We start from the raw sequence: 24,855 nt of genomic DNA on the forward strand, positions 1-24,855 counted from the left end.
GATGTGGGTAAAAATGTTGTTTTATTTTCATCTTTAAAAGTACAAAGTCAACAAAAATTCTAACAGAGAATCCTGGTCATGACTCTTATCCTTGACTTCTCTTCACCCAGGGTTATATGGGTACCTGCGAGGGTAGAGGTTGATATTGTGAATGAAAAAGCCACTGGAGTGCCATGGCAGTCTGAGGCTGTATACTCCCCAGGGAGCTGAGAAGGATTACAGGAATGTTATTTGCCCAATGACCAGGATACTAATGTTTAGCGCATTGATACGCTATTGTAAACTGCGCTATATAAGAATTAGTTAATACTGCCAGAACATTCTGCTAGACTTCATTCTTGTGCTTAAAGTATTACATGAGTATTTTGAGCGCTCAGTTAGAACATTCCAGTGGTCCATATGCGTGCAAGAAATACTTAATCAAAACTACTTGTCTGATCCAATTAGAAAGTTCCTACTGTTCGGACTTCATGAAATCTACACATAAATTTTATAAATAACCTTTATCACAATTTTACTAAACCACAACGATCACCAAAATCAACAATTACTTTTCTAGTTTTAAATTCCTTTTACATGAAAATGAACCCCCATAGAAGGACAACCTGGAAAACACCTTGAGGATTTGCACAGATACTGATGTGCTAAGTGCTCTCCAGGTTACAATTCAATTGTGAAGGCGTATTTTCTATGATTAACTTCCTCCTCCGCCCCCTCTTCCTCCAGAATCCTGTTGCCCGCTGGACATCATGACAAATATAACAACTGGGACGATGTACATCCACTGCAATCAAGAAAACGGACAAAATACATGCATGTTTTTTTTATATTGAAACTTGAACCAATAGCTAGACAAATAACCTACATTTTGTTCGTCTCGATGCTATAAGATCAGCCGTCGATTTCACAAATCTCTTCCTAACTTAAGACTGATCTTAGGACTTAGGACGAGTCCCAACCCTGCACTGTAGCATGCAGACCTAAAGATTAATCCTAAGTTAGGACGAGTTACTTGCCTAACGCGAGATAAGACGAGTCCTAACTCTTTGTGAATTCGACGGCAGTAATTGCAACTTAATACTTGTTTCATACAAATTTTCGTACAAACTGCAATTAGTACTGACCATAAAGTCCTCGGCCAACAATTTACTTTTCTCTTTTTTTATTAGATTTGATACAAAATTGTAGCTGATAAATTTCAAGCTACATAGTACATTTGGCGATAAATATGATTTACGCCAGATGGTTTAGTTCTAATTACTTCTGGTACTTACATATTTTGCAAAGAAGGAGCGATTGTCAGCCGAGGAACCCTTTTCTTTCTGTACTTTCTCCTCTTCCATCCTTTGAACGTAGACTTGAGTCTCTGGCCTGTACAATGAAGATTAAGGATCGTTCACAGGTATCAACATTTTCAAAAGCGTACAAAACGTACCTTTGAAAGTCTGATAAGTTGTGTCTTGTACGCAGGAAATTATAGTCTTATATATCTGTTTAAGGCGTCTGTTCTTTATATGATTATTTCTTGTATACATGCTTGTATTAAACAGGGTTTGCATGTATTATTATTATTATTAAGCATTTAGGTACACTATTCATGGTAAAACCATATCTCAGCGTTGACAAAGAGCAATAAATTAAACATTATACAAACAACAATAGAACAAAACAAAAAACAAATCAATTAGGAAAGAGGTAGGTTTTGAGAATCTTCTTAAACACAGTCACTGTTTCAGCAGATTTAATATAGGAGGGAAGTTCATTCCACTCTTTAGCTGCTGAAACAGTGAATGTTCAATCTCCCGTCTTACTGTGAGTCATGGGAAAAGTAAGGCGAAATGGATCTGCATTGGAGCGAAGATTTGTACGCAAAGGTCGATGCAACTGAATACATTCATTAAAATACACTGGTGCCTGATTGTGAAAGAATTTGTAAACGAATAAAAGAATCTTAAATACAATGTAATTGACACACATCATAGGTTTTCAGAAAGAACACCTCATGGCCAGGAATTACAAGGACATGTCCTCTGTTGCCCTGGTCCTTGGCGCCAAAATGTGCTTAGCAAATTAGTCCATTAAGCAAAAAACAGAAGGGAACCAGTTAGCAACAGTATACATAACATGATGTTTTCCCTGATAACCTATTTCTGCTAAGCTAGATCTCTATGTGCTAAGCAATTGATTAATTGTGCTCTGATAAAAACAAACCAAACTCAGGCTTGAGACAGTCAGGATCCTTTGACATGTATGACAATTAGTGCATAATTTGTATTTTAGTACACAGGGAGCAACTCACACTGGTGCCGATACCGTCATTTCCAAAGAAACCGTCGTATTGAAGTAATTCAGGGAGGATGATTCCATCTCAATTTGATCACATGACCCCTTGAGTGTTAGGACACTGACGCCCATAACGTTCCCTGATTGGTCAGCATGGACTGTCACATGATCGGAGAGGCGCGACTCCACAAGAGCGCACTGCAAGTAGATAAAATAAACTTGAAATAGTATGCGAAAAAAGAATATATATATATGTAGTGAAAAAATCACATTATCGCATTAAAATGTCCGACTACAACTTAAAATTGTCCTGATAGAGGAGCCCTTTACTGCAAGGAAATCTGTGTTCTGAAGTTTCAGACCAGGGCCCAATTTCATAGCGCTGCTAAGCATGAAATTTCTTCCTTGATAAAAACAGGACTACCAACCAAATTTCAATTTTTTGCATTTTGCTTGTTACTGGTATTTAGCCGTTGTTTGCTTATCCTGAAAGTCATGTGAAAAGTTTGATGGTAATCTTGTTTTTATCAAGGAAGAAATTTCATGCTTAGCAAATTTTTGTGCTTAGCAGCTCTATGAAATTGGGCCCTGATTAAAAACACTAAATCAGGCATTGAACTTCTCTCTTGAAGGGGCACAGCATCCTCCTCTGGTAAGGGGCACTTTGATGAGGAAACTGTAAGTTTGTATTGGAACTTTGCAAAGGGCACCACAGCAAAAGCAGAGGGCACCACAGCAATTGCTGTAGGTGCCATGGGTCATTTAAAAAAACAAATATTGCCCAAACTTACAGCTTTTGTAAAGGTGGAGACGTACTGTATCTCTTCATTGTCTGCTGGAGCTCCTAGCTTAGAGGGAACTCTGATTTTGTAGAGACCTTCAGTTCTTGATAACTCCTGGATACAAAAATAAATATAGGACAAAATGCAGGGGTGAGAGTCATTGCTGATGAGGTCTAAAACTAGAATCAAAATTTTAGGAGGTTTGTGGAAATGATTGAATTTCCACCTTTCGATAATCCCCTGATTCCTCATCCCTGAAAATGCCAAAAAATGGCGCTTTGACCGAAGGCTAAAAAAGAAAATGGTAAAAGAAATGTTTACAGATACATGATTTTGTGACCGCAGACCGACTCCAATTGCAAGGGTTCATCTTGGCATCTAAAACTCTTCAATACCTTTAGCTTCCTTTTCTCTCCCGCTGTGAGAACTGTGGTTTGAACGAATGCTCCAGGACCAGACTTCAGTGATCGGAAGTTGAGGGTACCCCTAGTGGTGAACTTACTGTTGGATCCTGTACAAATTTGAAATGGTACTTAGATCAAAAATATGTCAAGTCAACCAAACACTGATACTTGATGATACTTGTTTATCTTTATTAGCAAAACTTGCTTCTCCTGATGTCTAGCGATGCAGTTTGGTCCAGTGTGAAAGTATTTACAATAAAGGTGATCAACAAAGTGGAAGAATGAAAGAACAAAGGAGAGAAAGAAAGGTGCAGTTAAATAAAAAGAAGATGCTCTGGATGGATCACCACCCTTTCATTTAAAAGACTCATTTATTAGTATGATGATCAAGAAAAGAAGAAAATACTCACCTGACTCGAATGAGTGTTCAATTGTCAGCGAGTTGTCTGACGAGTATACAGACCCTGAAAACTCATCTACATTTGACCTTTGGTCTCCCTGTGTTAGATGGATTTGAGAAATGTGAAATATTAGATTTCACTTTGTTTGCATAATTAACGACTATCCTAAGTAAACTTTACTATTATATTAGCCCTGGTAGCCTGCAACGGAGGAGTCCAACCTGGGCTACTATTATATATACCCTATACTATCCTATACAGTCATTCAATCAAATGTTTTCAACTACAACTAGGAAAAAGTAATGTTTCTTAAGGTTAAATAAATACGTGACATGGTAGTAGAAGTTACCAAGAAAATATCATTTCAGTATTAATATTAAAATTCTTATTCAATTCAAAAATTCATGTAAATTAAATACTAATTAATTTATATTTCATAATAACAAATGACAAAGTGGTGGCAGGATACAGAAACTTTTCCATATATTAGATTGAAACAAAATACCGAAAAAGACACTTGATTAGCAAGTTCTTTTTCTTTGTGTTCAATAGTATATGCAAATTTCTTCCTGAATTTTTGCCGATTAAAAAACATGAATGAACAAACGTAGGCTTAATTAAATACATCGTTTAAACCACAACGAAAGTCACATTGGAAAGTCTCCTTGCTTGCTGTGGAGCATCTATCACTTAATTAGAATTTTAAAGAAATGTTACCTTTCTTGTCCCTCCTATGGTCTGAAAACACACAAATATAACCAACAAGAATGACAAAATTTGTCTCGACCTGTGGGCCGCCATTTTAAATGGCTATTTTTCAACGATTGAGGGGGTAGTGTAGCAGCAAGATTTTTTGGACGGATCTAGCGATTGTAAGAAATGTCAACAAAATACTGTTTTTCATTGAAAGTTTTTTGCAATATCTGTAAAAAAAAAGTAACGAAGCAGCAAGGAAGATATATAATAGTTTATTATTTTGTCACTTCAATAGCCTTTACTTTGAGATTTAAGGCAAATAACATTACAGGAGAATATTAAAAAGGTAGGGCGATTAGAAAAGACAAACCATTATTTTGGGATAAATAATTTTATGTACATGTACTTGAAAATTCAGTGTTAAAAAATAATAATGCGTACTTAAATAATAACGTTTGTTATTTTTCTTTATAAAACAGCAAATCTTTTGATTTCAAAAAAGTCAAAAGTCAGACAAATAACTTTCCTTAGTTTGCAAAACATTTTAGAAACTCAAATGAGATCCCCCATTTTTTTCAATGGATTGTGCCAGCAACGTGAAATCGAAAGCGCGCACACCTAGCTATATATCTCATGAATAATTCATTTTCATTGAATACAAATTTTCTCAAATGCATGGCGCCCTTCCACACGAAGCAGTGTCAGTAAAATCTATTCAGAAAACGGGAATTTTTGACAGCGTTAAAAACTGCCACGCCCGCGATTTCACTTTTAAAACTACAACCACAGGACTGTTGGATTCTATGAGACACATAAGATTGACCAGAGGCTTCAAAATCTGTTACCAAACTACTGGAATTTAATTGGTAAGTTCAGAATGTTGATTGTTTTTATGCACCGAGAAAGTCGGAGTGTGTTCTCAAAGAGCGGTGGTATGCTCTTATTTTCCGGGGGAAGACCACAACCGACTGACTGGTCGCCAAAAACAAAATGCCCGGGAATCCGAGTTGTTTGGCAACACAGGTTTTTTTGGCCTGACTGACTTGTTGAAATTAATAACAATCACCTAATTATCATGACCTACTACATGTAAACCTCATGACCGTCTTCAAGAAAAATTTAAAATTTCAACATTTTCTTCATAGAACTAGAAGAATAGAATCATTCAAAGGATATTTTGCAGGTTTTTTTGAGCATGTGTATCGGTGAAAAAATCGACTTTGTTGTTGACCAACACTCGCAAGTCGACAATCGAGCCTCGATGGAATATTTGGATTATGACAAAAGAAAGATTTAGTTTGTCTTGCGCGTTGACGGTGTACCCATCTAAATCTAATAAATTGCTGTATTTTTCCCTGATTCTTGATTGTCCTTTTGAAATGTTTATCAATTGCTTGTTGATCATCTTTGGTAATAATGGTAATTTGTAAATAAACTCTTTAGAAATATTCAAATTTGCATATTTATAAGTAAGTATAATTAAAAAGAATAAGATTCTTTTGTTATGAACTAGTTGTTGTAAATGAGGGTTTATTTTGTTGTTTTACTTCATCTCCTCAAGTAAAAAACGAAAACAAGTTAACATTAACTCTTGAGGGGAGGTTGCAAATAATATCAAAACAACACCATTGCAAAATTGTAAAGGTTAAAAAAAAAGTAACCTTTCACAATCATTGTCAGTGATGACACTGACAATGTTATGAAACATTAGAAAGTGTAGTTCGTCAACATCAGATGAAAAGATCTTATCATTTTTTAGAATCCTGTATTAATGTCAAAGGAAATACATGTAGAGGAAGTGTTGATAGTCGATGATTAATTAACAAAGGAGTGTGAATTACAATTTACACAACCTAATCATATGACATACATGTAGCTTGAAAAATCATTTCCTTCTTTGATTGTTGATCAAGGTTACACAACTACTAGCGAACAGGGAACGATTTCTTCCAGCACTTTATTATCTTTATTATTTTTTAACTCTTATTTTTTGTTTATGCTTTTAATTTTCCGTAACATTCTTAAATATTTACGTAATTTTTATATCGTAATTTTATCATGTGATTTTATGTTTACTTTTAACATGTTAGTTTGTTTGCAGGGCCCAAATGGAAACCAGTTATTTACTGATTTGGCTCACCCTGGGTAAATAAAGGAAATAATAATATAGCAACCAAAAACACATTTTGTGCACACAGGATAGCAGGGCATGGAATAAACACTGGACCACAGGAAGAGAATAGTGATTTTAGCTTTGGGCCAGTTAACTCATGATGACTGGACACTGGACAAACTGGGCAGTATTGTGTTTTTCAATTAAAGGAACACGTTGCCTTGGATCGGTCGAGTTGGTCTTTGAAAAGCGTTTGTAACCGTTTTTTATAAAATGCATATGGGTAGAAAGATGTAAAAGTAGAATACAATGATCCACACAAACATGCCTCGAAATTGCGTGGTTTTCCTTTTACCTCGTTGACTAACACGTCGGCCATTTATGGGGGTCAAAATTTTGACTCCCATAAATGGCCGACCGTGTTAGTTCACACAGTGAAGGAAAACCACGCAATTTCGAGGCAAACTTGTGTGGATCATTGTATTCTACTTTTAAAACATCTTTCCAACCATATGCATTATATACAAAACGGTTACAAACGCTTTTGTTTTGACCAACTCGTCCGATCCAAGGCAACGTGTTCCTTTAAATAATGAGGCTACAGGGAACGATTTCATTCAGCAATTTTGCATAGCAAAAAATATAGACAACACTGAATGCTTGAGTAGCAAATTGATGCGTTTTGTACAGCATTTTGCTCTGCTATACAAGGGAAATCGCTCACTGGGCTACATCAATGTGAACAAGAGTTGACTATTAATTATGAATCTGATAATTAATTAACTGTCAATTCTGTTGAGTATTGAATGAAGAATGTACGCATTATAAGACAAATGATGGTGTTTGTTCAACTCATTTTAAATCCGGTCTTCTAAAATTAATCTGGTCCAGTAAACATTTCGAGCAACAGGCCCTTCAGCCTTGTAAATGTTTACACCAAATTCAAGAATCACACCCTGATTTTGGAAAGTAGGCAATGATGATTTTTGTGTAGCAACTTGTTATAGCATTTTTTCACTGCTAATTATAAAAATATCAAAATTTTTTAAGGAAGAAGGAAATAGAATAATTTTTAATGGTTTGCTAATTCGCTTCAGTGATACTTTAGTGACACTAATTTCCCAAGTATAAATAAAAATAATTGGTGGCTAGTCGCGTTAATCAGGCAATTGCAATGAGGACAAATAAAATGAAGCACTAATTAATAATTAGTTTAAGTTTGATTTAATTTGATGAACCCTAATCAAGTTTTCGGGTAGTTAGCGCTGTAGTGAATGTCTGCATAAATATTGGGTACATGTGGGAAGTGGTTATTGATTATTATTTTGTTATAAAACAATGCTGTTTCCTTATTTAAAAAAAACTATAGGCCTACAAAAAGCTAACAGTGTGAGGCAGTCTTTTTTTAATTTTATTTTTAATTGGTACTTTACTAACTACATAAATAACAGTCTTCAAGGTTGAAACTAAACTTTGAACATCTAAGTTCTTGCCCCAGAATACACTCCAGGCCACAATACATGTAACTCAAATTTTAACATCATTCTTTTGATTCATTTAAGATGTTGAACAAAATGTTTTTTTTTAAACAACCGAACTTGTCCTGTCAAGAGTTACTGGCCGGCTCAGAAATCACTTGCCTCGGGCCAGTGAGTGACCCAATGTAAAATTTGAGACCTTTTTGTTCATGGAAAGACATGGAATACAAGCATACGGGGTGTTAGCCATTTTATTGCGACTGACTCGTGTGACGCTCCCACATATTTTTCCAATTTGTCCCGCCCTCTACTTTACATGCAAGTTCACCTTGCTCTTAGAAGGAAGTTTTTAAAAATTAAAAGAAAAGAAAAAAAATCTTACAATTTGAGTTCAGAAAATGTTACTCGCATGATGCCCCCATCCCCAAAATTTAAAATATTGCACTCTGTATACAGGTTGGCCGTTCGATGGTTCAACATTAACTTGATGATTCATTGTTCATAAAAGTACAGTCCATCATCATACTTGAGTACACGCATAATTAAACAGCGCGTAAATCATGCATGACTGGTGTCAGCATGGAGCTTTATAAGATTGTTTTCCAGTAGAGAAGAGATGTTTAGTCATATTTTGTCACCAGTTGGGTTCTGGAATACGCCTTTTAGGGGTCATCAAACAAGTAGGCAGACATTTTTCTGCTTATATAGCCATTGAATGGACACTTTCTGAACAGAATAAAAAACAAAAGTTCACCGATTTACAAATAACTTACAGGGTTTACAGAAGGTAATGGTGAAAGACTTCCCTTGAAATATTATTCCATGAAATGCTTTACTTTTTGAGAAAACATTAAAACAATTATCAATTCTCGATATCGAGAATAACGGATTTATTTTATACACATGTCATGACATGGCGAAACGTGCGGAAACAAGGGTGGGTTTTCCCGTTATTTTCTCCCGACTCTGATGACCAATTTAGCCTAAATTTTCACAGGTTTGTTATTTTATAAGTTTTGATACACGAAGTGTGGGCCTTTGGACAATCCTGTTTACCGATGATCATGTTGTGCGATTGCTTTAAACTTAGGGTCATACATTAGAATGGGTGTGTTGTCAAAGAATGTAACTTTGATGGCATGGTTGGCTTGGTTGGCTTGTGCCTAAAGTGCTCGCCTCTCACCAAGGTGACCCTGGTTCGATACACTGCCAGGGCCGCATGTGAGTTGAGTTGTGCAGCAATGGTTCTCTGCTATGCCAAGAGGGTTTTCCAGACCATCCAGTTTTGCTCCCTCGGGAAAAATTAAACACTTTTGATCTCTGGCTGTGCTCTGTGTTCACAACTTGGGTTGAAGTGGCTGGGTGGCTGCAAAAGGCGCCCTTGCATGCCTGCTTCTTGAACATGTTGTAGCCGCGTCCTTCGCAATTCAGTTCTAAGCTGCGAGTAAGGATGATTGATTAGTCTCACAAATTCTTCTTCTTATTATTATAAGTACTACCACATGTCTACGATCAAGATGGTGTTCAATTTAGATGAATTTGGATTTGTTTATATTATCTTGTCCATCATTCTCCTCGTTGGCCTTCACCGAGTATATAACTCATCAGCAGAGCTTGAAATGTCTTAAGATGAAACCGTTCACTGGACCATGACACGCTTCCTTCTCACTTGACTGCTTTGTAAATTAACCAGAAAAGAATGTTAGATCGACGACATGCCTGCTCTATGTTTACATTTTCTTCCTCAGTGATTAAACTTGATCTCACAGTGGTTGTGTAAAATTCTGTAAAAGGGTTGTTTTACCAGGGTCCCGTTTCATTAAAAGAATGTTCATACATGTGGTTTAGTCATTTGTGGAGCAATATCAAGTTACTTAAAGCTCAGCAATAAAAATTGATGGATTCATTTCTAGATTTAATATTTAATGAAAGTGCAATTGTGAAATCGGACCCTGTCTCCACTTCACACAGAAGCTAAGATGTGTATCCATCACAAGCAATGTGTTACTTCAATCTCAAACAAATCACTATGGTGATCTTGACAACTCATCTTTGTAAAGATGAATCTGTGTGATCTTGAAGTAAACTGAAGCCTACATGTAGATGTACGGCTGATGCTAGCTCAAGCTTAGCTCCGCCTCAAGACGCTCCAAATGGGTCATTTTCATAGAGCTGCTTAACAACAGCCGATATTGTGCTTACTTCATGAGTTTTCATTTCATAGCGGCTAACTGGTAAGCCCACGAACATTCATGCTAACCTTCCAGTGCTTACTGCACAATGCAAATTCATGTCTAACGCAAAAGCTGCTTGCCTATTAAAAGTCAAATTTTTCTTATAAAATATAGTTTAAAATCACGAAAATGGCTTACTGTTAGGTAGCACATTGGCCCCCCCCCCTGGTTTGTTTGTTTGTTTGTTTATTTGTTTATTTCCAAATATCACATAATCTTAAAACTTACAGGTTTACAATCTGTTTAAAATGGTTATCCAACTAGTTTTGTTCCTACATGTAGAGTAGTATAGAGTAGATCCATTTCCATCAGACGTTGCAGGTAAACCCGTGGATTCTACCCATATGCTACCTTTCTAGTCTTCGCCTCAAGCGTGTAAACTAGGTTTAACATTCACCATACAAAATGTTAAAACTGCTGTCCCCACCCTAGTTAGTGTCCTCTCAAGGCGTTCCATTGTATAGAGACACATCCATCATGGCCGACGCTCATTCAACCCTGCAGCACAATGCTCCATCACTCACATCTCAATTATCCGCCACCCTGGGATTTCATCCTCTCTCTCTATCTTACTGCCTGGCTGCCAAGAAAGCGACTCATTATGGTAATATATTACCGTGGCAATATAGGGTGAATTATACAGAGGGAATGTCTGGCTATGGTTGGCAATGTGGACTGGATTCGCTAATGCTGACTTGACATGCAGGGCCAACGTCTAATCACACAATTGATATTATTTTTTACATAATTGCGTATATTGTAGGTAGGCAGACTCTGAATGGGATTTTTTTATACAATTGGAGCCGATGGTTAATTTTTCTCGGTAATCATGGTGCACAATTGAAGTTGAATAGTTTTAATTATTCGTAGTTAAAAGTACGTAGTAGAATAGTTGAAAAACACACTCTTTTTTTCTTTTGGTTATGTGCATTTTTTTATTTCCAAAATAACCAATTTATGTCTGCATTTTAAATTAAAACTTTGATTCCATCCTGAAGGCAAACTTTGTACAATCCTGAAAGAAAAAAAACTCCAGTTTTTCTTTTCAGGATTGTACAAAGTTGTTTATTTAAAGCATACCGGTAATGTAGTAATCGGGTAAGGTTTGCAGTAGCACCATATTCTTTAAAGTGGTGTTGGTTCTTTGGTTCTGAAATGAACCAGTGGTCGAAGCTAATCGTTTCGATCTAAAGGCTTGCTCTGACCATCTTCTGGAGGGATCATAATGCCTCCAGCTACCGGACAATCTCGGTGGTCTAGTTGGTATGACCATATGACACTGACTCTAGAATTACAAAGGTCGTGGGTTCGAATCCCACCCAAGCTTGATCCCACCCGAGTAATATGCTGGGATTTTTGTTAAATAATTAAAGAACTCTGGAAAGTACTGAGTATACAGTTTTAACACACATCGGTGTAACAATGGTAAAACCAAAATAAATATTTTATCCGGATGCAAATTTAACATCAAGTCATCAATTAAATCATATTGTAGTCGTACTGTAGTACTAATTCAATTTTGTCTCAAGTAAACAGTCGTTGGTTGTGAAGAACAAGTGATTAAATGTCACAAGGACTGGAAATATATTAATTTATTGGAGCGTAATAATGTTGACCTCAGTGCTGATGTACTAGAGCTGGAGGCAGTGATGATGTGGTGTATGTAAAAAAAACTGTTTTCAAGACTGGCCTCCGCCATCCTGAGGCTGAACATCTGTAGTAACAGTCTGGTATATTTTTACAGACTCACACATGATCAAATTAATTACAGGTACACTCAATTAAACTTGGGCGGTGCCAGGAATTCCGGATTCTATTCCGGGTCTCTGCTGTAGAAAAGACTCTGTCCTGAGTCGACTCGGCTTTTCAAAATTCGGTGAAAAAAAAACATTTTAAGCCGTTTGGGTCCAGAGCTCTTTAACCAGAAATGCCCGACGAGTAATTACTAAAATTAAACCCTCCCTTTAAAATCATTTTTAGTGCTTTGTGAAATTTTAGAATTAACCTTTTTCTGGTGAAATCGAGCCGTGGGTGTGTATTTTGGCAGGCAGTGGCAGGCATTATAAACAAGCTACAAAACCTTATCCAGGCCTTAGTTGCAGCATGGAGGTAGAAATGCAGAGCTAGCTACAGGCTGTCAGTGTCAGCGACACAGTGTGTGTTCGTTTTGCAAAGTGTGTAGTATTGCACTGTGGTTTAAGATTACAATTTTGTCACATTAAAGAATGATGGGTTCACAGTGAATAGTGCCACTGCCATGCTGTGAATAAATTGGTTTGCTCATCATGCTGAGATGGGAGTGTCCAATTCTACTGAAGAGGTCATGCATGTCTTGTGGAAAACGGGGTGTTAACACTCTGTGTAGGTATGCAGGCCTACAGGTGTGCTATACAAGCAGATAATAGTTTTTTCCAAAATGCATATAAAAAGCATAGAAAAAGAACACAGTGAGCCTCCATTGGACATGGTGCTTCACTCTTAAAAGGGCAAGGGCACCAAGCCATGTTCTCCTTAGGCACCTCTTTGAGGAAATTGTAAATATCTGTTGAACACATTTCAAGCGACACCAACGAAGGCAACTTTTTGTGAAGTTGCAGGACCTGGGGTGGATTTCACAAAGAGTTAGGACTAGTCTTATCTTGTACTCGTCCTAACTTAGGACTACCCATACGTTTTTTATATCTCCGAGGACTAGTCCTTAGTTAGGACTAGTCCTAACTCTTTGTGAAATCGATCCCTGGCCTACATATTTAAAATCTGCCTATGTAGGTCTACTTCTATGCCATTATATGAGTTATGTACAATAGCCAGGGATGCCAATAATGCATGGATTAACAACACTGTGTGGCATTACTAGTACACTACAGTCTGTAGAGTGGAATAGGACAGGCATCAGCAACTGTATAGATCAATATCTGGTAATTGAAGGTTTATGTTAATTGCCATTGCAGTGTTTATTTGTATTACACGCAGTCTATTTTGTGTAGTGAACAACAGGCAAGGCACAAATAGCATGTCATTATCAATGTACCCTGATAATAGGCTTTTATCCTCCATATAGCTCCATGATTGTATGAAGGTATTCGCGGAAATGAATTTATAAAACGGCTTGGTAATTCCACTGGCGGGCAAGTACTCAAGTATTTTGGGATATTTTGAATAGTAATCGTGACGAAGCAATTGACAAAGAATCAACATTGTCTATAGTTGTGAATGTTGTGTTGAGGTCCCGTGAACTATTTCACTACTTGACATTTGGATTTGGTTATTTAAGTCTAAAAAAATTTTGTTGTAACAAAATCGTTCGCTGGCCCATGTCTGTTTTAAATCGTATATATTGGGAGTCCTACAGACCTCGTCTATGTGTCCTTGTTGTTTGATGTCAATAGCAGACAGTCACAAACATAGATTTGACCCAAAATAAACAGAGAAGGCGAGCAGAACTCACCTTCTGTACACAAGTTTTTTTGTATTGAACAAAATAATTCAATTAAACCCTTGAGTTTATACTAAGGGACACATACTTAGGCCTACGAGGTGGATTAAGCATGAAGTGTAGTTTAGAGTAGTTCAGGAAAAACAAATTGCAAATAAACCAAAATAGTTAATGGCCTGATGTTTCGACCATAGCAGAGTCTTTCTTAAAGGCTAAATGAAAAAAATAATAATAATAAAAAAAACAATAAAAAAACAAATAAACAATCAGTTGCAGGTCTGATATTTTGTTCTTGCAATGGCAAGGAGCACCTCTTTGATTGAAGTTGAAGTTCCTGCTGAAACATTTTACGGGGCACCAAGGCAATGACCGCATGACCACCATAAATGCAATTGCCTCCATGAAGAATTAGGATAGGACGCTTTGGAATTTGTAGTTGTCAAAAAACCAAAAACAACTCTCCATTGAATGGCAGATGGTGTCTACTTGGTCTAGTATTTGGATGGTGTCAGTCAAGTGCACATTGTCTTATTAGATAGAGTTTGTATTGATTTATATGTGATGAGTGAAGTAATGAGATTAGAAGCATATCAGTAGCAGAACTGATATGAAATGTTTATAGTTTGATAAATCACACTGTAAATTAGATAAGGGTTTCATTCCAGACAAATTTGCTTGAATGATAATAGACTACAATCTTGTGATTGTATACAGTTATGCTAAGTTTGGTATAATCATAGAGGTTCCTACCTCCATGGTGGTATAGTGTATTGATAATGGAGACCATGTAACTTGTATTTTAAAAACCAAATTAATTAGTGACATTACAAGTACAATTCCAGGACATTTCCTGGCTAGTTTTTAGTGTCAAGTGTCAAGATAACATCAATTTAGGAACACAAGAATTTTTTTAACAAGGTTACTGACCTCGTTAACAAATTTTTTTAATCAGTTGTTAATTAACATCAGAGGTGTACCTTGTCCTTTAAGGAAGACATACAACATGTGTAATAGCTGTGTCTTTAAAAACCTGTAGCTGACTAACTGAACAATTTAGACGATTCGAGGAACCCAAAACGGCCTCTCTCTACTTTCATCTCATTGTAAATTCAAACCGCTTGCTTGACTCTAATCAATGGGCACAAGCTATCGACACTCCTTGAAGCAAGACGAGCAACTGACGTATAAACAGATGAACCCTGGATCCCTCTGAGCAATCTTAACTTTCAAGATGCTCGGAGCTTTGGACAATTGCACTCAGCTGTGACCAGATCATGTTATCTAAAGGTCTTGTTAAGGAAGACTCTTTGAGAGGTGTGGCCATTTGTTTCGTCTGACGTTCCTCATACTACATTGCCTGTGTACACTTCAAATGCTCCATAAGTTTTCAATTTTTCTGATAGGGTGCCCTTTACTAATGCCTTGGTGCCCTTGCCCTTACAAAAACATAGCATATAGGCCTGTATTAGATTGCATACTGTTCGATTGATTTCAACGCACCTTTGCTGTCCTCCATTTTGGGAGACAAAGTGTAGGCTATACATTAAAACTGACTGCAGTAAATGGTGGAAAAAGTACATTGCGCATTTTGTGCATTCCACCAGGCCACGAAATAACCCATAGCACCCGAGGCAATTGGTGTGGTGCCCTTTTCACTTGAGGCCAATAAAAATTGAAACAAGTTCCTCAGAGTCCTTGCAGTGCCCCACCACACCAGAGAGAAAAATTGCTGTGCCCCTTCATGAAAGAACAAACTTCATGACCTGCTTCCCTGCCTTCAAGAAGTCAATACATGAACTAATAACCAACCATGTGCTTCATGTACATTTATGTACGGCTGAATAACTCATGATTTCTTTCTGCAACCCTGGATAGTAACAGCTTTGAAACTAAAAGTGTCTTGCACTTGTGCTGATCTCTGCATAATGTGTTTGTCATTTGATAAAGGCTTGTTTGCTCGGAGCTATCAAGACCCACCATAAATCTTGATAATATATAATCACAATGTCAACAATGTACTGTGGTATCATAATGTGTGTAACTGTAACTGTAAACTGACTTTAGTTCAGTCAAGGATGGGGAAACAAGGTCTAATCAATACATTAATTTCTCTTTGGGATGTGTAATGGGTAGGATTTGAAACTTTGCATGGTGGAAATATGATATGGAAAGGTTTGCGGCAACACCATGTAATGACTATCTCTAATGAGTTGGGGGGTTGGTTTCAACTCGACGTTTCGATCAGTATGCTCTAATCGTCTTCTGGAGAAATGGGTAATGGGTTCTTTTTCATGCATTACAACATAGATCGTAGCTTTAATGGTCAAGTGTCTTGCTTAAAGTCATGACCGGGACTCGAACCCATACTCTGCTCAACAGAAACACCAGACCTTTGAGTCATGTGGCCTTATCCGCTCGGAAATCAACACGTCACAAAGTCACAGGCCTTGAATTTCATTCTTGAATTGAAGGGGCACAGCAATGTCCCTCCCATCAGGGAGGCGACACTTCTATGATAGTTTGAGGAAAATATAGATTTCTATTGGAACTTTGCAAAGGGCACCACAGCACAAGCAAAGGGCACCACGGCAAATGCTGTGGTTGCCGTGGGTTAAATCAAGGCCTACAGTCAATTTGGATTATAGTCAGTACTTGTGTTTGCATTTATTCCACATTGTTTCTGAAATAGAAAAGTTTGAGTGGCTATAATTTTCCCGCTTCTCTCTGGATCCCTCCCTTTATCCCTTTCCCCTCTCTTTTTCTATAAATAGATATGTATTTGTTTGTACATGTTTTATGCCTCTGAAGAAGGTCAGGTTTGGATCGAAAGCTAAGGCCATCTACCTTTTTCATTATTCCAACCATAGACTGATATTTTCCCCAGACCCAGTCAGCAATGCTGAGGTCTCTGGATGTGTATTCTCAATCATCACCTCTTCACATTACAATGTGTTTATAGACAACCCATATGGAATTATAATGAAGAGCTCCACACTTGAAGTGTTGCAAGACATGGTCTTCTGATTATTATAGTGAAACAATAATATCTGAAGCGTCACTTGAAGATGACCCCGTCTTAAACTATTCTGCAGAGAAAATGGTGGGGGAATGTTGGTCTATAACCGGCATGATATTCTTCTGATTGCAGGTTTTGGTTTATTATTTGTAAATGTTGGAAATTGTTTTGAATTAAAATAGGCTGAAAGCCTTATGAACAATGTATAGGCCAGGCCATACTCCATAAAATATTCCTACTTTTTTCCAACGACCGAATAACATGCCTGTTATTTGCAAACTGTAGCTACATTATACATGAATGAAATTGAGCCAGGAGGACTCGGATGTTTGGAAATAAGCCTATTCGAAATTGCAGCTGCGCATGTCTGTTACTGACGACAACGCAATTTGTATATCTCCCGTGACCTTTTGACAATACCAGCGGGTATTGTCAAAAGGTCACGGGAAGTATACAAATTGCGTTGTCGTGTCAGCAGTAACAGACATGCGCACCTGCAATTCGGAATAGGCTTATATGCTAATTAATCTAAGTACCAGCTGAGTAGGCTATGTTCTTTTTAGAGCTTGTCTTGCTAATGTACTACTGTGGAGTAAATTTTTTCAGAATTCTGGAGACTTTTGACTACTTCCGCGGAGTAGTTTTGAGGATCCTTAATCTGAAACGGCAGAAAAAACAACTCCCTGTCTTTAGGCCTCACAGCTTGACCTCATTCTACCTGACAGAGGCAGTTTGTTTGCTTCGGACTGGTCCCATGGGACATGATGAAACAGGGTCGTTATTTGATTGCATTATAATTGACATTCCGTTCCACTGCTGTACAGGTGTGGGATATGAATCATGTATTGCTGTGCTGATGTTGGGTTGGGAAGCTGGGGTGTTTGTTTCTGGGGCGAATGCTTCTGGTGGTCTCCATGACAACTGAAGCGACTCAAGATTGTTGATAAACAAAACATAAATTACAATATTGAGGAATAACAGGTATTGATGTCGTCCAACAGTTTTGTATAGCAACAAATTCAGACAGATTTTGTTGGTGCACTATGCCAGTATTGAGTAGAAAATCGCGATTTTTGAGTTAGCAACTGTAACATTCTGCAGCATTTTGCTCTGCTATTTCAACAAGGGAAATTGTTCACTGAATAATACAATCTGCTTTAGTTCCATCAAGTAGGCGTTGGCAAACTGTTTTAAATATTAAAGGCTATCCTTCAAGAACATCAAAGGCTATCCCATGATGTGTAGCTAATCAGGCATTTGTGTACCCTACTCCTAAACTATAGAATAACCTCCCTCCTTATTCAAAGGAACGTTACAGAATTGGTAAGAAACAAAAATCGTGAAAATCACAGATTTACATAAAACTTACACGGTCTTATGATGATGACAGTAGAAAAAACATCCCTTGAAATATTTCTGTCTGAAATGTCATATTTGATGAGAAACAAAATAATCTAATTTCGCGTTTGGAGTTTATCGCTCAGTGAGCGTTTTAGGCCTATTCATTTTTGTTTTGGCATTGATGCAATGCAAAATTTGCAATTGGTTTTTCACTATTCTCTTGTGACCCAAATGGCCGATCGATCTCAAACTTCTACAGGTTTGTCAGTTTATGTATATGGTGGATTACATAATGTGCTTATACTGCCAGCAACTGTTTTGCTAGCAAAACCAATTCTGTAATGTTCCTTTAAGACACAATGTACATGTTATGTGTTTCAATCCAAGTAAACAAAATTGTTTACAGTTCATTCTTGCTACAGCGTTCTTTGTATTTTTTATGTGATTTTGAGGGGGAATTTATTGTATTGGCAGTAGAGTATTCATTGTGCAGTATAAATGTCCGTGATTATTATTATTACATGAAGGTACATGTATGATGGCTCCATCACAGCAGTATCTATGCAGCGTCTCCAAATTCCCTAAAGCTATCATTTTGCTTTCTACCCCTACTGTCCCAGAGCTATTATTCTTTCTCTCTCAACATTCTTTATTTTCTTCTACTGCAAGATCAATAGTCAGATAGTATTTGATAATGCCCTCGGGGGCCATTATAACACTCAGCCACACCCTCATCTGTCTTGTATAATTTCCAGTCTGTTATAAACCTTTCTCAGGGCTAATATCAAAGTGTCTTACATTGACCAATGTATTGACCATCCTGCATGTATGTTTCAGAGTCTTTATTATCAAATTTTGCCTTATCCCGGGGGGGGGGGGGGCCATCATCACTCTGATCAGTCATTATAACTTTGCACTACTTTAGACCAGTGTTATCTTTAAATAAATCTCTCCCAGGTCCGTTATCACATCATTAATGACCATCTCCCTTCAAGGATGTTAGTCCACTTATAATAACTGAACCATCTTTTTAATAGAGCCATTATTTCTCTCTTGCAATTCAGAGTTTTTGTTTGTCAAATTGACCTTGCCGAGGGCTGACATAAGCATTCTGTCCCTGGCTATAAAATGGTTAAAACAGTGGCAAGAAAGGAGAAACCTTGTGCAAGACCTCAAATTGCAAACACTTAAGACTTCTCCTCCATAAAACATGTCCTTCTGAATTCAAATTCACAAACATGGTCTGGACTATCTGGTGCTGTTTTAAAACAAAAAAGCTGCTTAAAGGAAATGCTTTACGTACAAAAAATGGTTCCTTAAGGTAATAAATACGGGGCAAAAAAAAAGGTTCTTACAAAGGAGCAAACGCTGTTTAAAAAAACTCCTAAAAGGAACAAATGCAGTTAACAAAAAGAACCTTTTTAAAGGAGCAAACGCTGTAAAAAAAAGCTCCTTATTATAAAGGAACAAATGCAGTTAACAAAATGAAAGCTTCTTAGAGCATGCTTAGAGGAACAGCTGTTTATAAAAATGACCATCTTGAAGGAAAATATGACGTTCACAAAATGATAGTGACATTTTAAAAACTAGAGACTGTTTAATAAAATGAATCTGAGGAACAGATGTTTGAAGTGACCTTCTTAAAGAACATTGTAGCAGATCTTAGTAAAACATGTGTCATTTTTAAAGACACTAGACACTAATGGTATTTGTCAAAGACTAGTCTTCTCACTTGCTGTATAAAGTAAAGTGTGAAAAGTTGAGGTCAATCGGTCATTCGGTAGTTGCGAGATAATAATATTTTAAAAACATCAGTGTCACACGAAGTTGTGTGCTTTCAGATGCTTGATTTCGAGACCTCAAATTCTAAAATTGAGGTCTCGAAATCAAATTCGTGGAAAAATACTTCTTTCTCGAAAACTACTTTACTTCAGAGGGAGCCGTTTCTCACCATGTTTTATACTATCAACAGCTCCCCATTACTCGTTACCAAGTAAGTACTTACCAATAGTGTCCACTGCCTTTAAAGATAAATTGAAGACAATTCTTGGAAGATAGCTACAATCTTATGAGTGAAAAAGGCTGTGGTTTTTTATAGTTGCTTCGATAAATGTCAGGGTGTATTTTGAAAGAGCAATCCTCTCATATTTCCAGATCAAGATTGAGAATTTATGGATGAAAATACAAGATGCTTAGTATGTAGTTTTCATTATTTTTCAATTAAAACAAACAAAAGTCAAATGATAGGCAGTGAATTAGCACGGATGGCTTGAGCTAACCCTTTGTTTCTATAAGAAAAACTAGTTTACGGCAACCAGTGCTTAACAACATTATCACATTGGTAGTTTGGCTGGTATCCGTTTTTATAATCATTGACCCCAAATAAAAATATTTTTAAGGCCTTGAACTTTGCTCTTGAAGGAGCACATAAATTTTCCTTTGGTTTGGGGGTTTTCTATGAGGAAAATGTAAATTTGTTTTGAAACATTGCAAAGGGCACCACAGCAAAAGCCAGGGGCACTACATCAACTGATGTACAGTGTAGGTGCCATGGATTAATTTGAGGCATGTATTTTCACAACACTTCCAAGGAAATTCTCTTTAACAGTAAAAGGTCTGTATGTGGATGAATTAAAAAATGTCATGACACATACAGAACAAATGCGGCACCATGCACTCTCTCTTGTCTCTTTGTTGACTCTCTTTGCTGTCGTGACGGCGGCCGCCATCCCGGCAATAGAAGAGGAACAGTTGTTACTTAATTTCTCTCCGAGTCTTGAGTACATTGCGTGGTGAATGTTTAGTCTGTGTATGTACATTGGGTCAGGCGCAGTTCATCATTTGTTGAAATTATGTTCGGGGGTCGTCTTCAAATGTTAAATAAGAAACAGTTGTTATCTAGATGGGTTGTGTCTGGTTACTAACATGTAGTACGCAAAAAAAAAGTAAAAAAATGAATGAATGGTGTTTGAAGCTTTGCATGGTGTGGAGCATAAGAGAACTATAAATATGAATTAGTAAACATGCACATACAACCTTGAGTAAAATCTCTTTTGAAGGAGTGGTGGCTCTGAAAAGAGCTGGTTTGGTCTCGACAGTTCGAACAAGGTACACTCTGCTTGTCTTGAGGAGAAACAAACATATTGATGTTTTGTTTGTTCCTCCTGGAAGACGAGCAGAGTATACTGTTTGAAACGTCAGAGCCACCACACCTTCGAAAGAGATTTTACTCATGGTTGTACCCGCAAGTTTACTATTCATATTTATATTTAAAGTTTCTCTAATAATTTGAATGAAATATTGCTTTACTCACAAGTCTTAGGCCTACAAGGCAAATGTGGAGGATAATGGTGCGAGGGGGTCAATAGATGTAGAACTGTAACCAGGGGTCGAAATTAAGTGTATTTCCATGGTAGTCAGCAGGGCTAGTGACCAATAATTTTTAGTAGCCCTGATTAGATTTTGGTAGCCCGAAAGACACATTATCATTGTCTCGCGTCACGGCTCAAACTTTACAATACACCAATAACATAGTTCTTTATTGTTTGTGATGATGATTTTTGCATTATTTTTCCACTAGCCCGTCGGGCTATCAAACTGGAAAAATGAGTAGCCCGGCTGTAAATCTGGTAGTCCCGGGCTAGCGGGCTAGTGGCAATTTCGACCCCTGGTAACTGAGTTACCACATTTATTGGTTTCATAATTGTGGTGAAGTCTGACACTACTGAATCTATATTTTCTGGGAAACAGCTGACTGAAACCAGGGCGTTTTACTTCTGTGCGATCCATAACCAAACAGGAAGGGATGTTTTATTATTGATTTGTATGCATTCAACTTGAATACTGGATTAAGTACTGGGACACGGCATCTGTTATGTTACATGTAGTCCACGATGTATGATGATGTTTACAAACTTTCGATGTGATGCAATCTGTCATTGTCCATTTTTTTATTTGGTTATATTTGGTTTTTGTTAACGTATTTACAAGAGAATATTGTTTGATGTTTTGTTTGTTTATTTAATTTTTACAAACCATTCTTAGGATGACATCATCTAATCTGAGATTTATAACTCAAGAAAGTACTGAGTATACAGTGCTAAAAGCACACATCGTTGTGTGTCAAGGGTAAAAACCAGAACTAATTTAAGTACAATATCAGTACAATACTATTGAGTATATTGAAATTGTAGGGCCTACATACATGTATGTACAATACCAGGGCTGATACTTCACGGAGGCAACAGAGGAAATTGCCTCTATGCCCCCTGGTCATTGCCTTGGTGCCCTTGAAATGTTCCAATAGAAATTTACAATTTCCTCATAGGGTGCCCTTTACCAATGAGAAAATGCCTTGGTGCCCTTGCCCTTTCAAAAACGAAGCATACAGGCCTGCAATACAAACAATACGTGTATACACAACACACCTACAATGCAGGTTGACCGAGCACATTAAAATTTAATTTCCAACAACAAAGAACATAACCTCAGTGTGTTTTTTCAAACCGACCTCGCCTCAACCATACAGTGGCTCGCACACGCACGTCCCTCCCTTTTATACAATGTTAACCCCTGTGACTACTACTCGTTAAGCAAACACAATGACGCATGCCATCTCTCGATCAATGTCAACTAGCGTATGCAGTTCATACATTGCGCAAGGCTGATATATGCAAATGAGGTCACGTTGAAGAGGTCAGTGACTCACCGTTGCAGGTTATTTGAATAATTGATCGATTCGGTTCGGACGGAGAAGATGGGTAGAGAGTTCATAAAATTCCGTCAAACACATAATTGGGAAACGATGTGTGTTGAAGGAGTAAATTATTTTTAAAGTAGGATTTGAATCTTTGCATGGTGAAAATTAAGGCCTTTGAGAAAGACTCGGCTAGGGTCAATGCGTCGGGCCATGAACTATTTTTTGCTTTTGTAAATGTAAACAATGGTACATAAATTACCTCTCATAAAAATTAACAACAAACTGAATTTTCTTCCATGATTGAATTGTTGTCATCAGGAATTTAAAAAACATCTAAAAATGGATTAGGTCTGTTAAGAGCATGATGCTAATTTTAAATCATTGCCCCACTTCTGTGCTATAAATAACACACTTGGCTATTCTGAGCTCAGAATGTGATTATTCCATTATTTTGAAATACACTAATGAAAGTAGTTTGTTTTTTAAATGTGTTAAATTGCACAATCGGGGAATGTGTTAGGGACAGGACAAGTCTTTTTATAGAGCGCTCGAGTTTCACTTCAAAAGGTGTGTCCCTGTAATGCCTGCATACTGGCAATTGCCATAGAAACAACAGGTTGCCATAGCAGCAGTGACTTGGCATATGAAGTTTGTAATAATATCCTCAGTGCATATACATTGTATTGTACGCACAATAGAATACATGTCGTCATGCGTCTACATGTTAGGTAGCTCGGCGGGATGGGGTGTCGGGGCAGAGAAGAGAAAAACAAATTTCAAAGTAGATTCTCTTCTGTGAAAACTTCTGTTTTTAGGGTTGTGCTAATATTATTGCCCCAGTCAAAATGGACTAACAAACATTTTCACTGCATTCGTGCTTCTAAAAATATTTTAAAATTACACGTGAGAAATTAAAATAAGCAATGAGTTGTACTTCAGGTCTGATACTTAATGGAGACAACAAAGGTAATTGCCTCCATGCCCTCTTGTCATTGCCTTGGTCCTAGTGCCCTTGAAATGCTCCAGTTGAAATTTACAATCTTCCTCATAGGCTGCCCTTTTACCACTTGGCATCAGGGCATTTTCTCCTTGAGGAGAAAATGCCCTGATGCCCTTTCCCTTTCAAAAACGAAGCATACAGACCTGGGGTCGATTTCACAAAATGTTTGGACTAGTCCTAACTTAGGACTAGTCCTAGAAGATATACAAATTGCATGGATAGTCCTAAGTTAGGACGAGTAACTGGTCCTAACTTGAGATAAGACTAGTCCTAACTCTTTGTGAAATCCACCCCTGGTACTGATGCATCGTGAAGTTCACTGGTGAAAAACGATCGCTACATGTAGTTGCTGTGCCACCTTTAATATCGCTCCTCCCCCCCCCAAAAAAAAAAACCCAAATAGCAATTTATATTGTGTGACAAGATGAATTATATCTTGAGTGAGAATATGGACGATGCAGCGTGTAACATGATGCAGTTTTGCAGCGTGATATTAATATGGCCAGGGGTGGGTCAGCTCGCTCTAATACTGTACAAACACAATGCTTATATAAATATATCATCTCGAGCTGTGGTGTTCCACCTGCTGCTGGACATTTATAGACAGAACTGCTAAGCAGTAACACTTACTTGCTAAGCGTTTTTGATAAGCAGACTTGGTTTTATCGGAGGAAAAATCTTTAAATTGTACTTTTAATTGTTCTTGCCAGTGAATGATTTCCGTTTTATGGCGTAGCAAAATGTACATATTTTGCATAAAAATTGCTGGGTGAAATCATTTCCTGTGTGAATTTTCGCAATTTTTATTTTTATTTTTAAGTTCGAAGTGTCCATAACAAAATGTTCATGTGTGCAGAACTTTTTTTACTTGAGAAATTTCACAATCTATTTTGGGGTGAATAAAGACAAACATTAGCGTACAGGCACTCCATCAACTCTGCTATCGACAATCGACAATCATATATATATTTT

The 24,855-nt window shown here is 37.3% G+C and overlaps 2 protein-coding genes across 2 annotated transcripts in view; one reads left to right on the top strand and one right to left on the bottom strand.

The window, feature by feature from the left end:
- Nucleotides 1-2: 2 nt before the first annotated feature.
- On the bottom strand, nucleotides 3-4,675 carry LOC139953604 (ER membrane protein complex subunit 10-like). The gene is made up of 7 exons (XM_071953074.1): nucleotides 4,588-4,675; nucleotides 3,880-3,967; nucleotides 3,461-3,576; nucleotides 3,075-3,179; nucleotides 2,300-2,481; nucleotides 1,275-1,371; nucleotides 3-784 (listed from the first exon to the last, which is right to left on the bottom strand). Exons 1-7 carry the CDS (start codon nucleotides 4,669-4,671, stop codon nucleotides 695-697), a joined length of 762 nt encoding a protein of 253 aa, XP_071809175.1. The 5' UTR covers nucleotides 4,672-4,675; the 3' UTR covers nucleotides 3-694.
- A 563-nt stretch (nucleotides 4,676-5,238) lies between these two features.
- Nucleotides 5,239-24,855, top strand: part of LOC139953766 (tetraspanin-1-like) — a 37,525-nt gene continuing 17,908 nt past the window's right edge. The window contains exon 1 of the mRNA XM_071953325.1: nucleotides 5,239-5,432. The gene's annotated coding sequence lies outside the window, so the exon portion shown is untranslated. The remainder of the gene's footprint in view (nucleotides 5,433-24,855) is intronic.

Source organism: Asterias amurensis, chromosome 22 (assembly GCF_032118995.1).
Source record: "Asterias amurensis chromosome 22, ASM3211899v1".
Taxonomy (NCBI): Eukaryota; Metazoa; Echinodermata; class Asteroidea; order Forcipulatida; family Asteriidae; genus Asterias; species Asterias amurensis.

Coding starts and splice junctions, on each gene's coding strand:
- LOC139953604 (XM_071953074.1), bottom strand. CDS start 4,671: ATGGCGGCCCACAGGTCGAGACAAATTTTGTCATTCTTGTTGGTTATA. Junction 3,577..3,879: donor TGAACACTCATTCGAGTCAG/GTGAGTATTTTC, acceptor AAATTTGTACAG/GATCCAACAGTAAGTTCACC. Junction 3,180..3,460: donor GAGAGAAAAGGAAGCTAAAG/GTATTGAAGAGT, acceptor TTTTGTATCCAG/GAGTTATCAAGAACTGAAGG.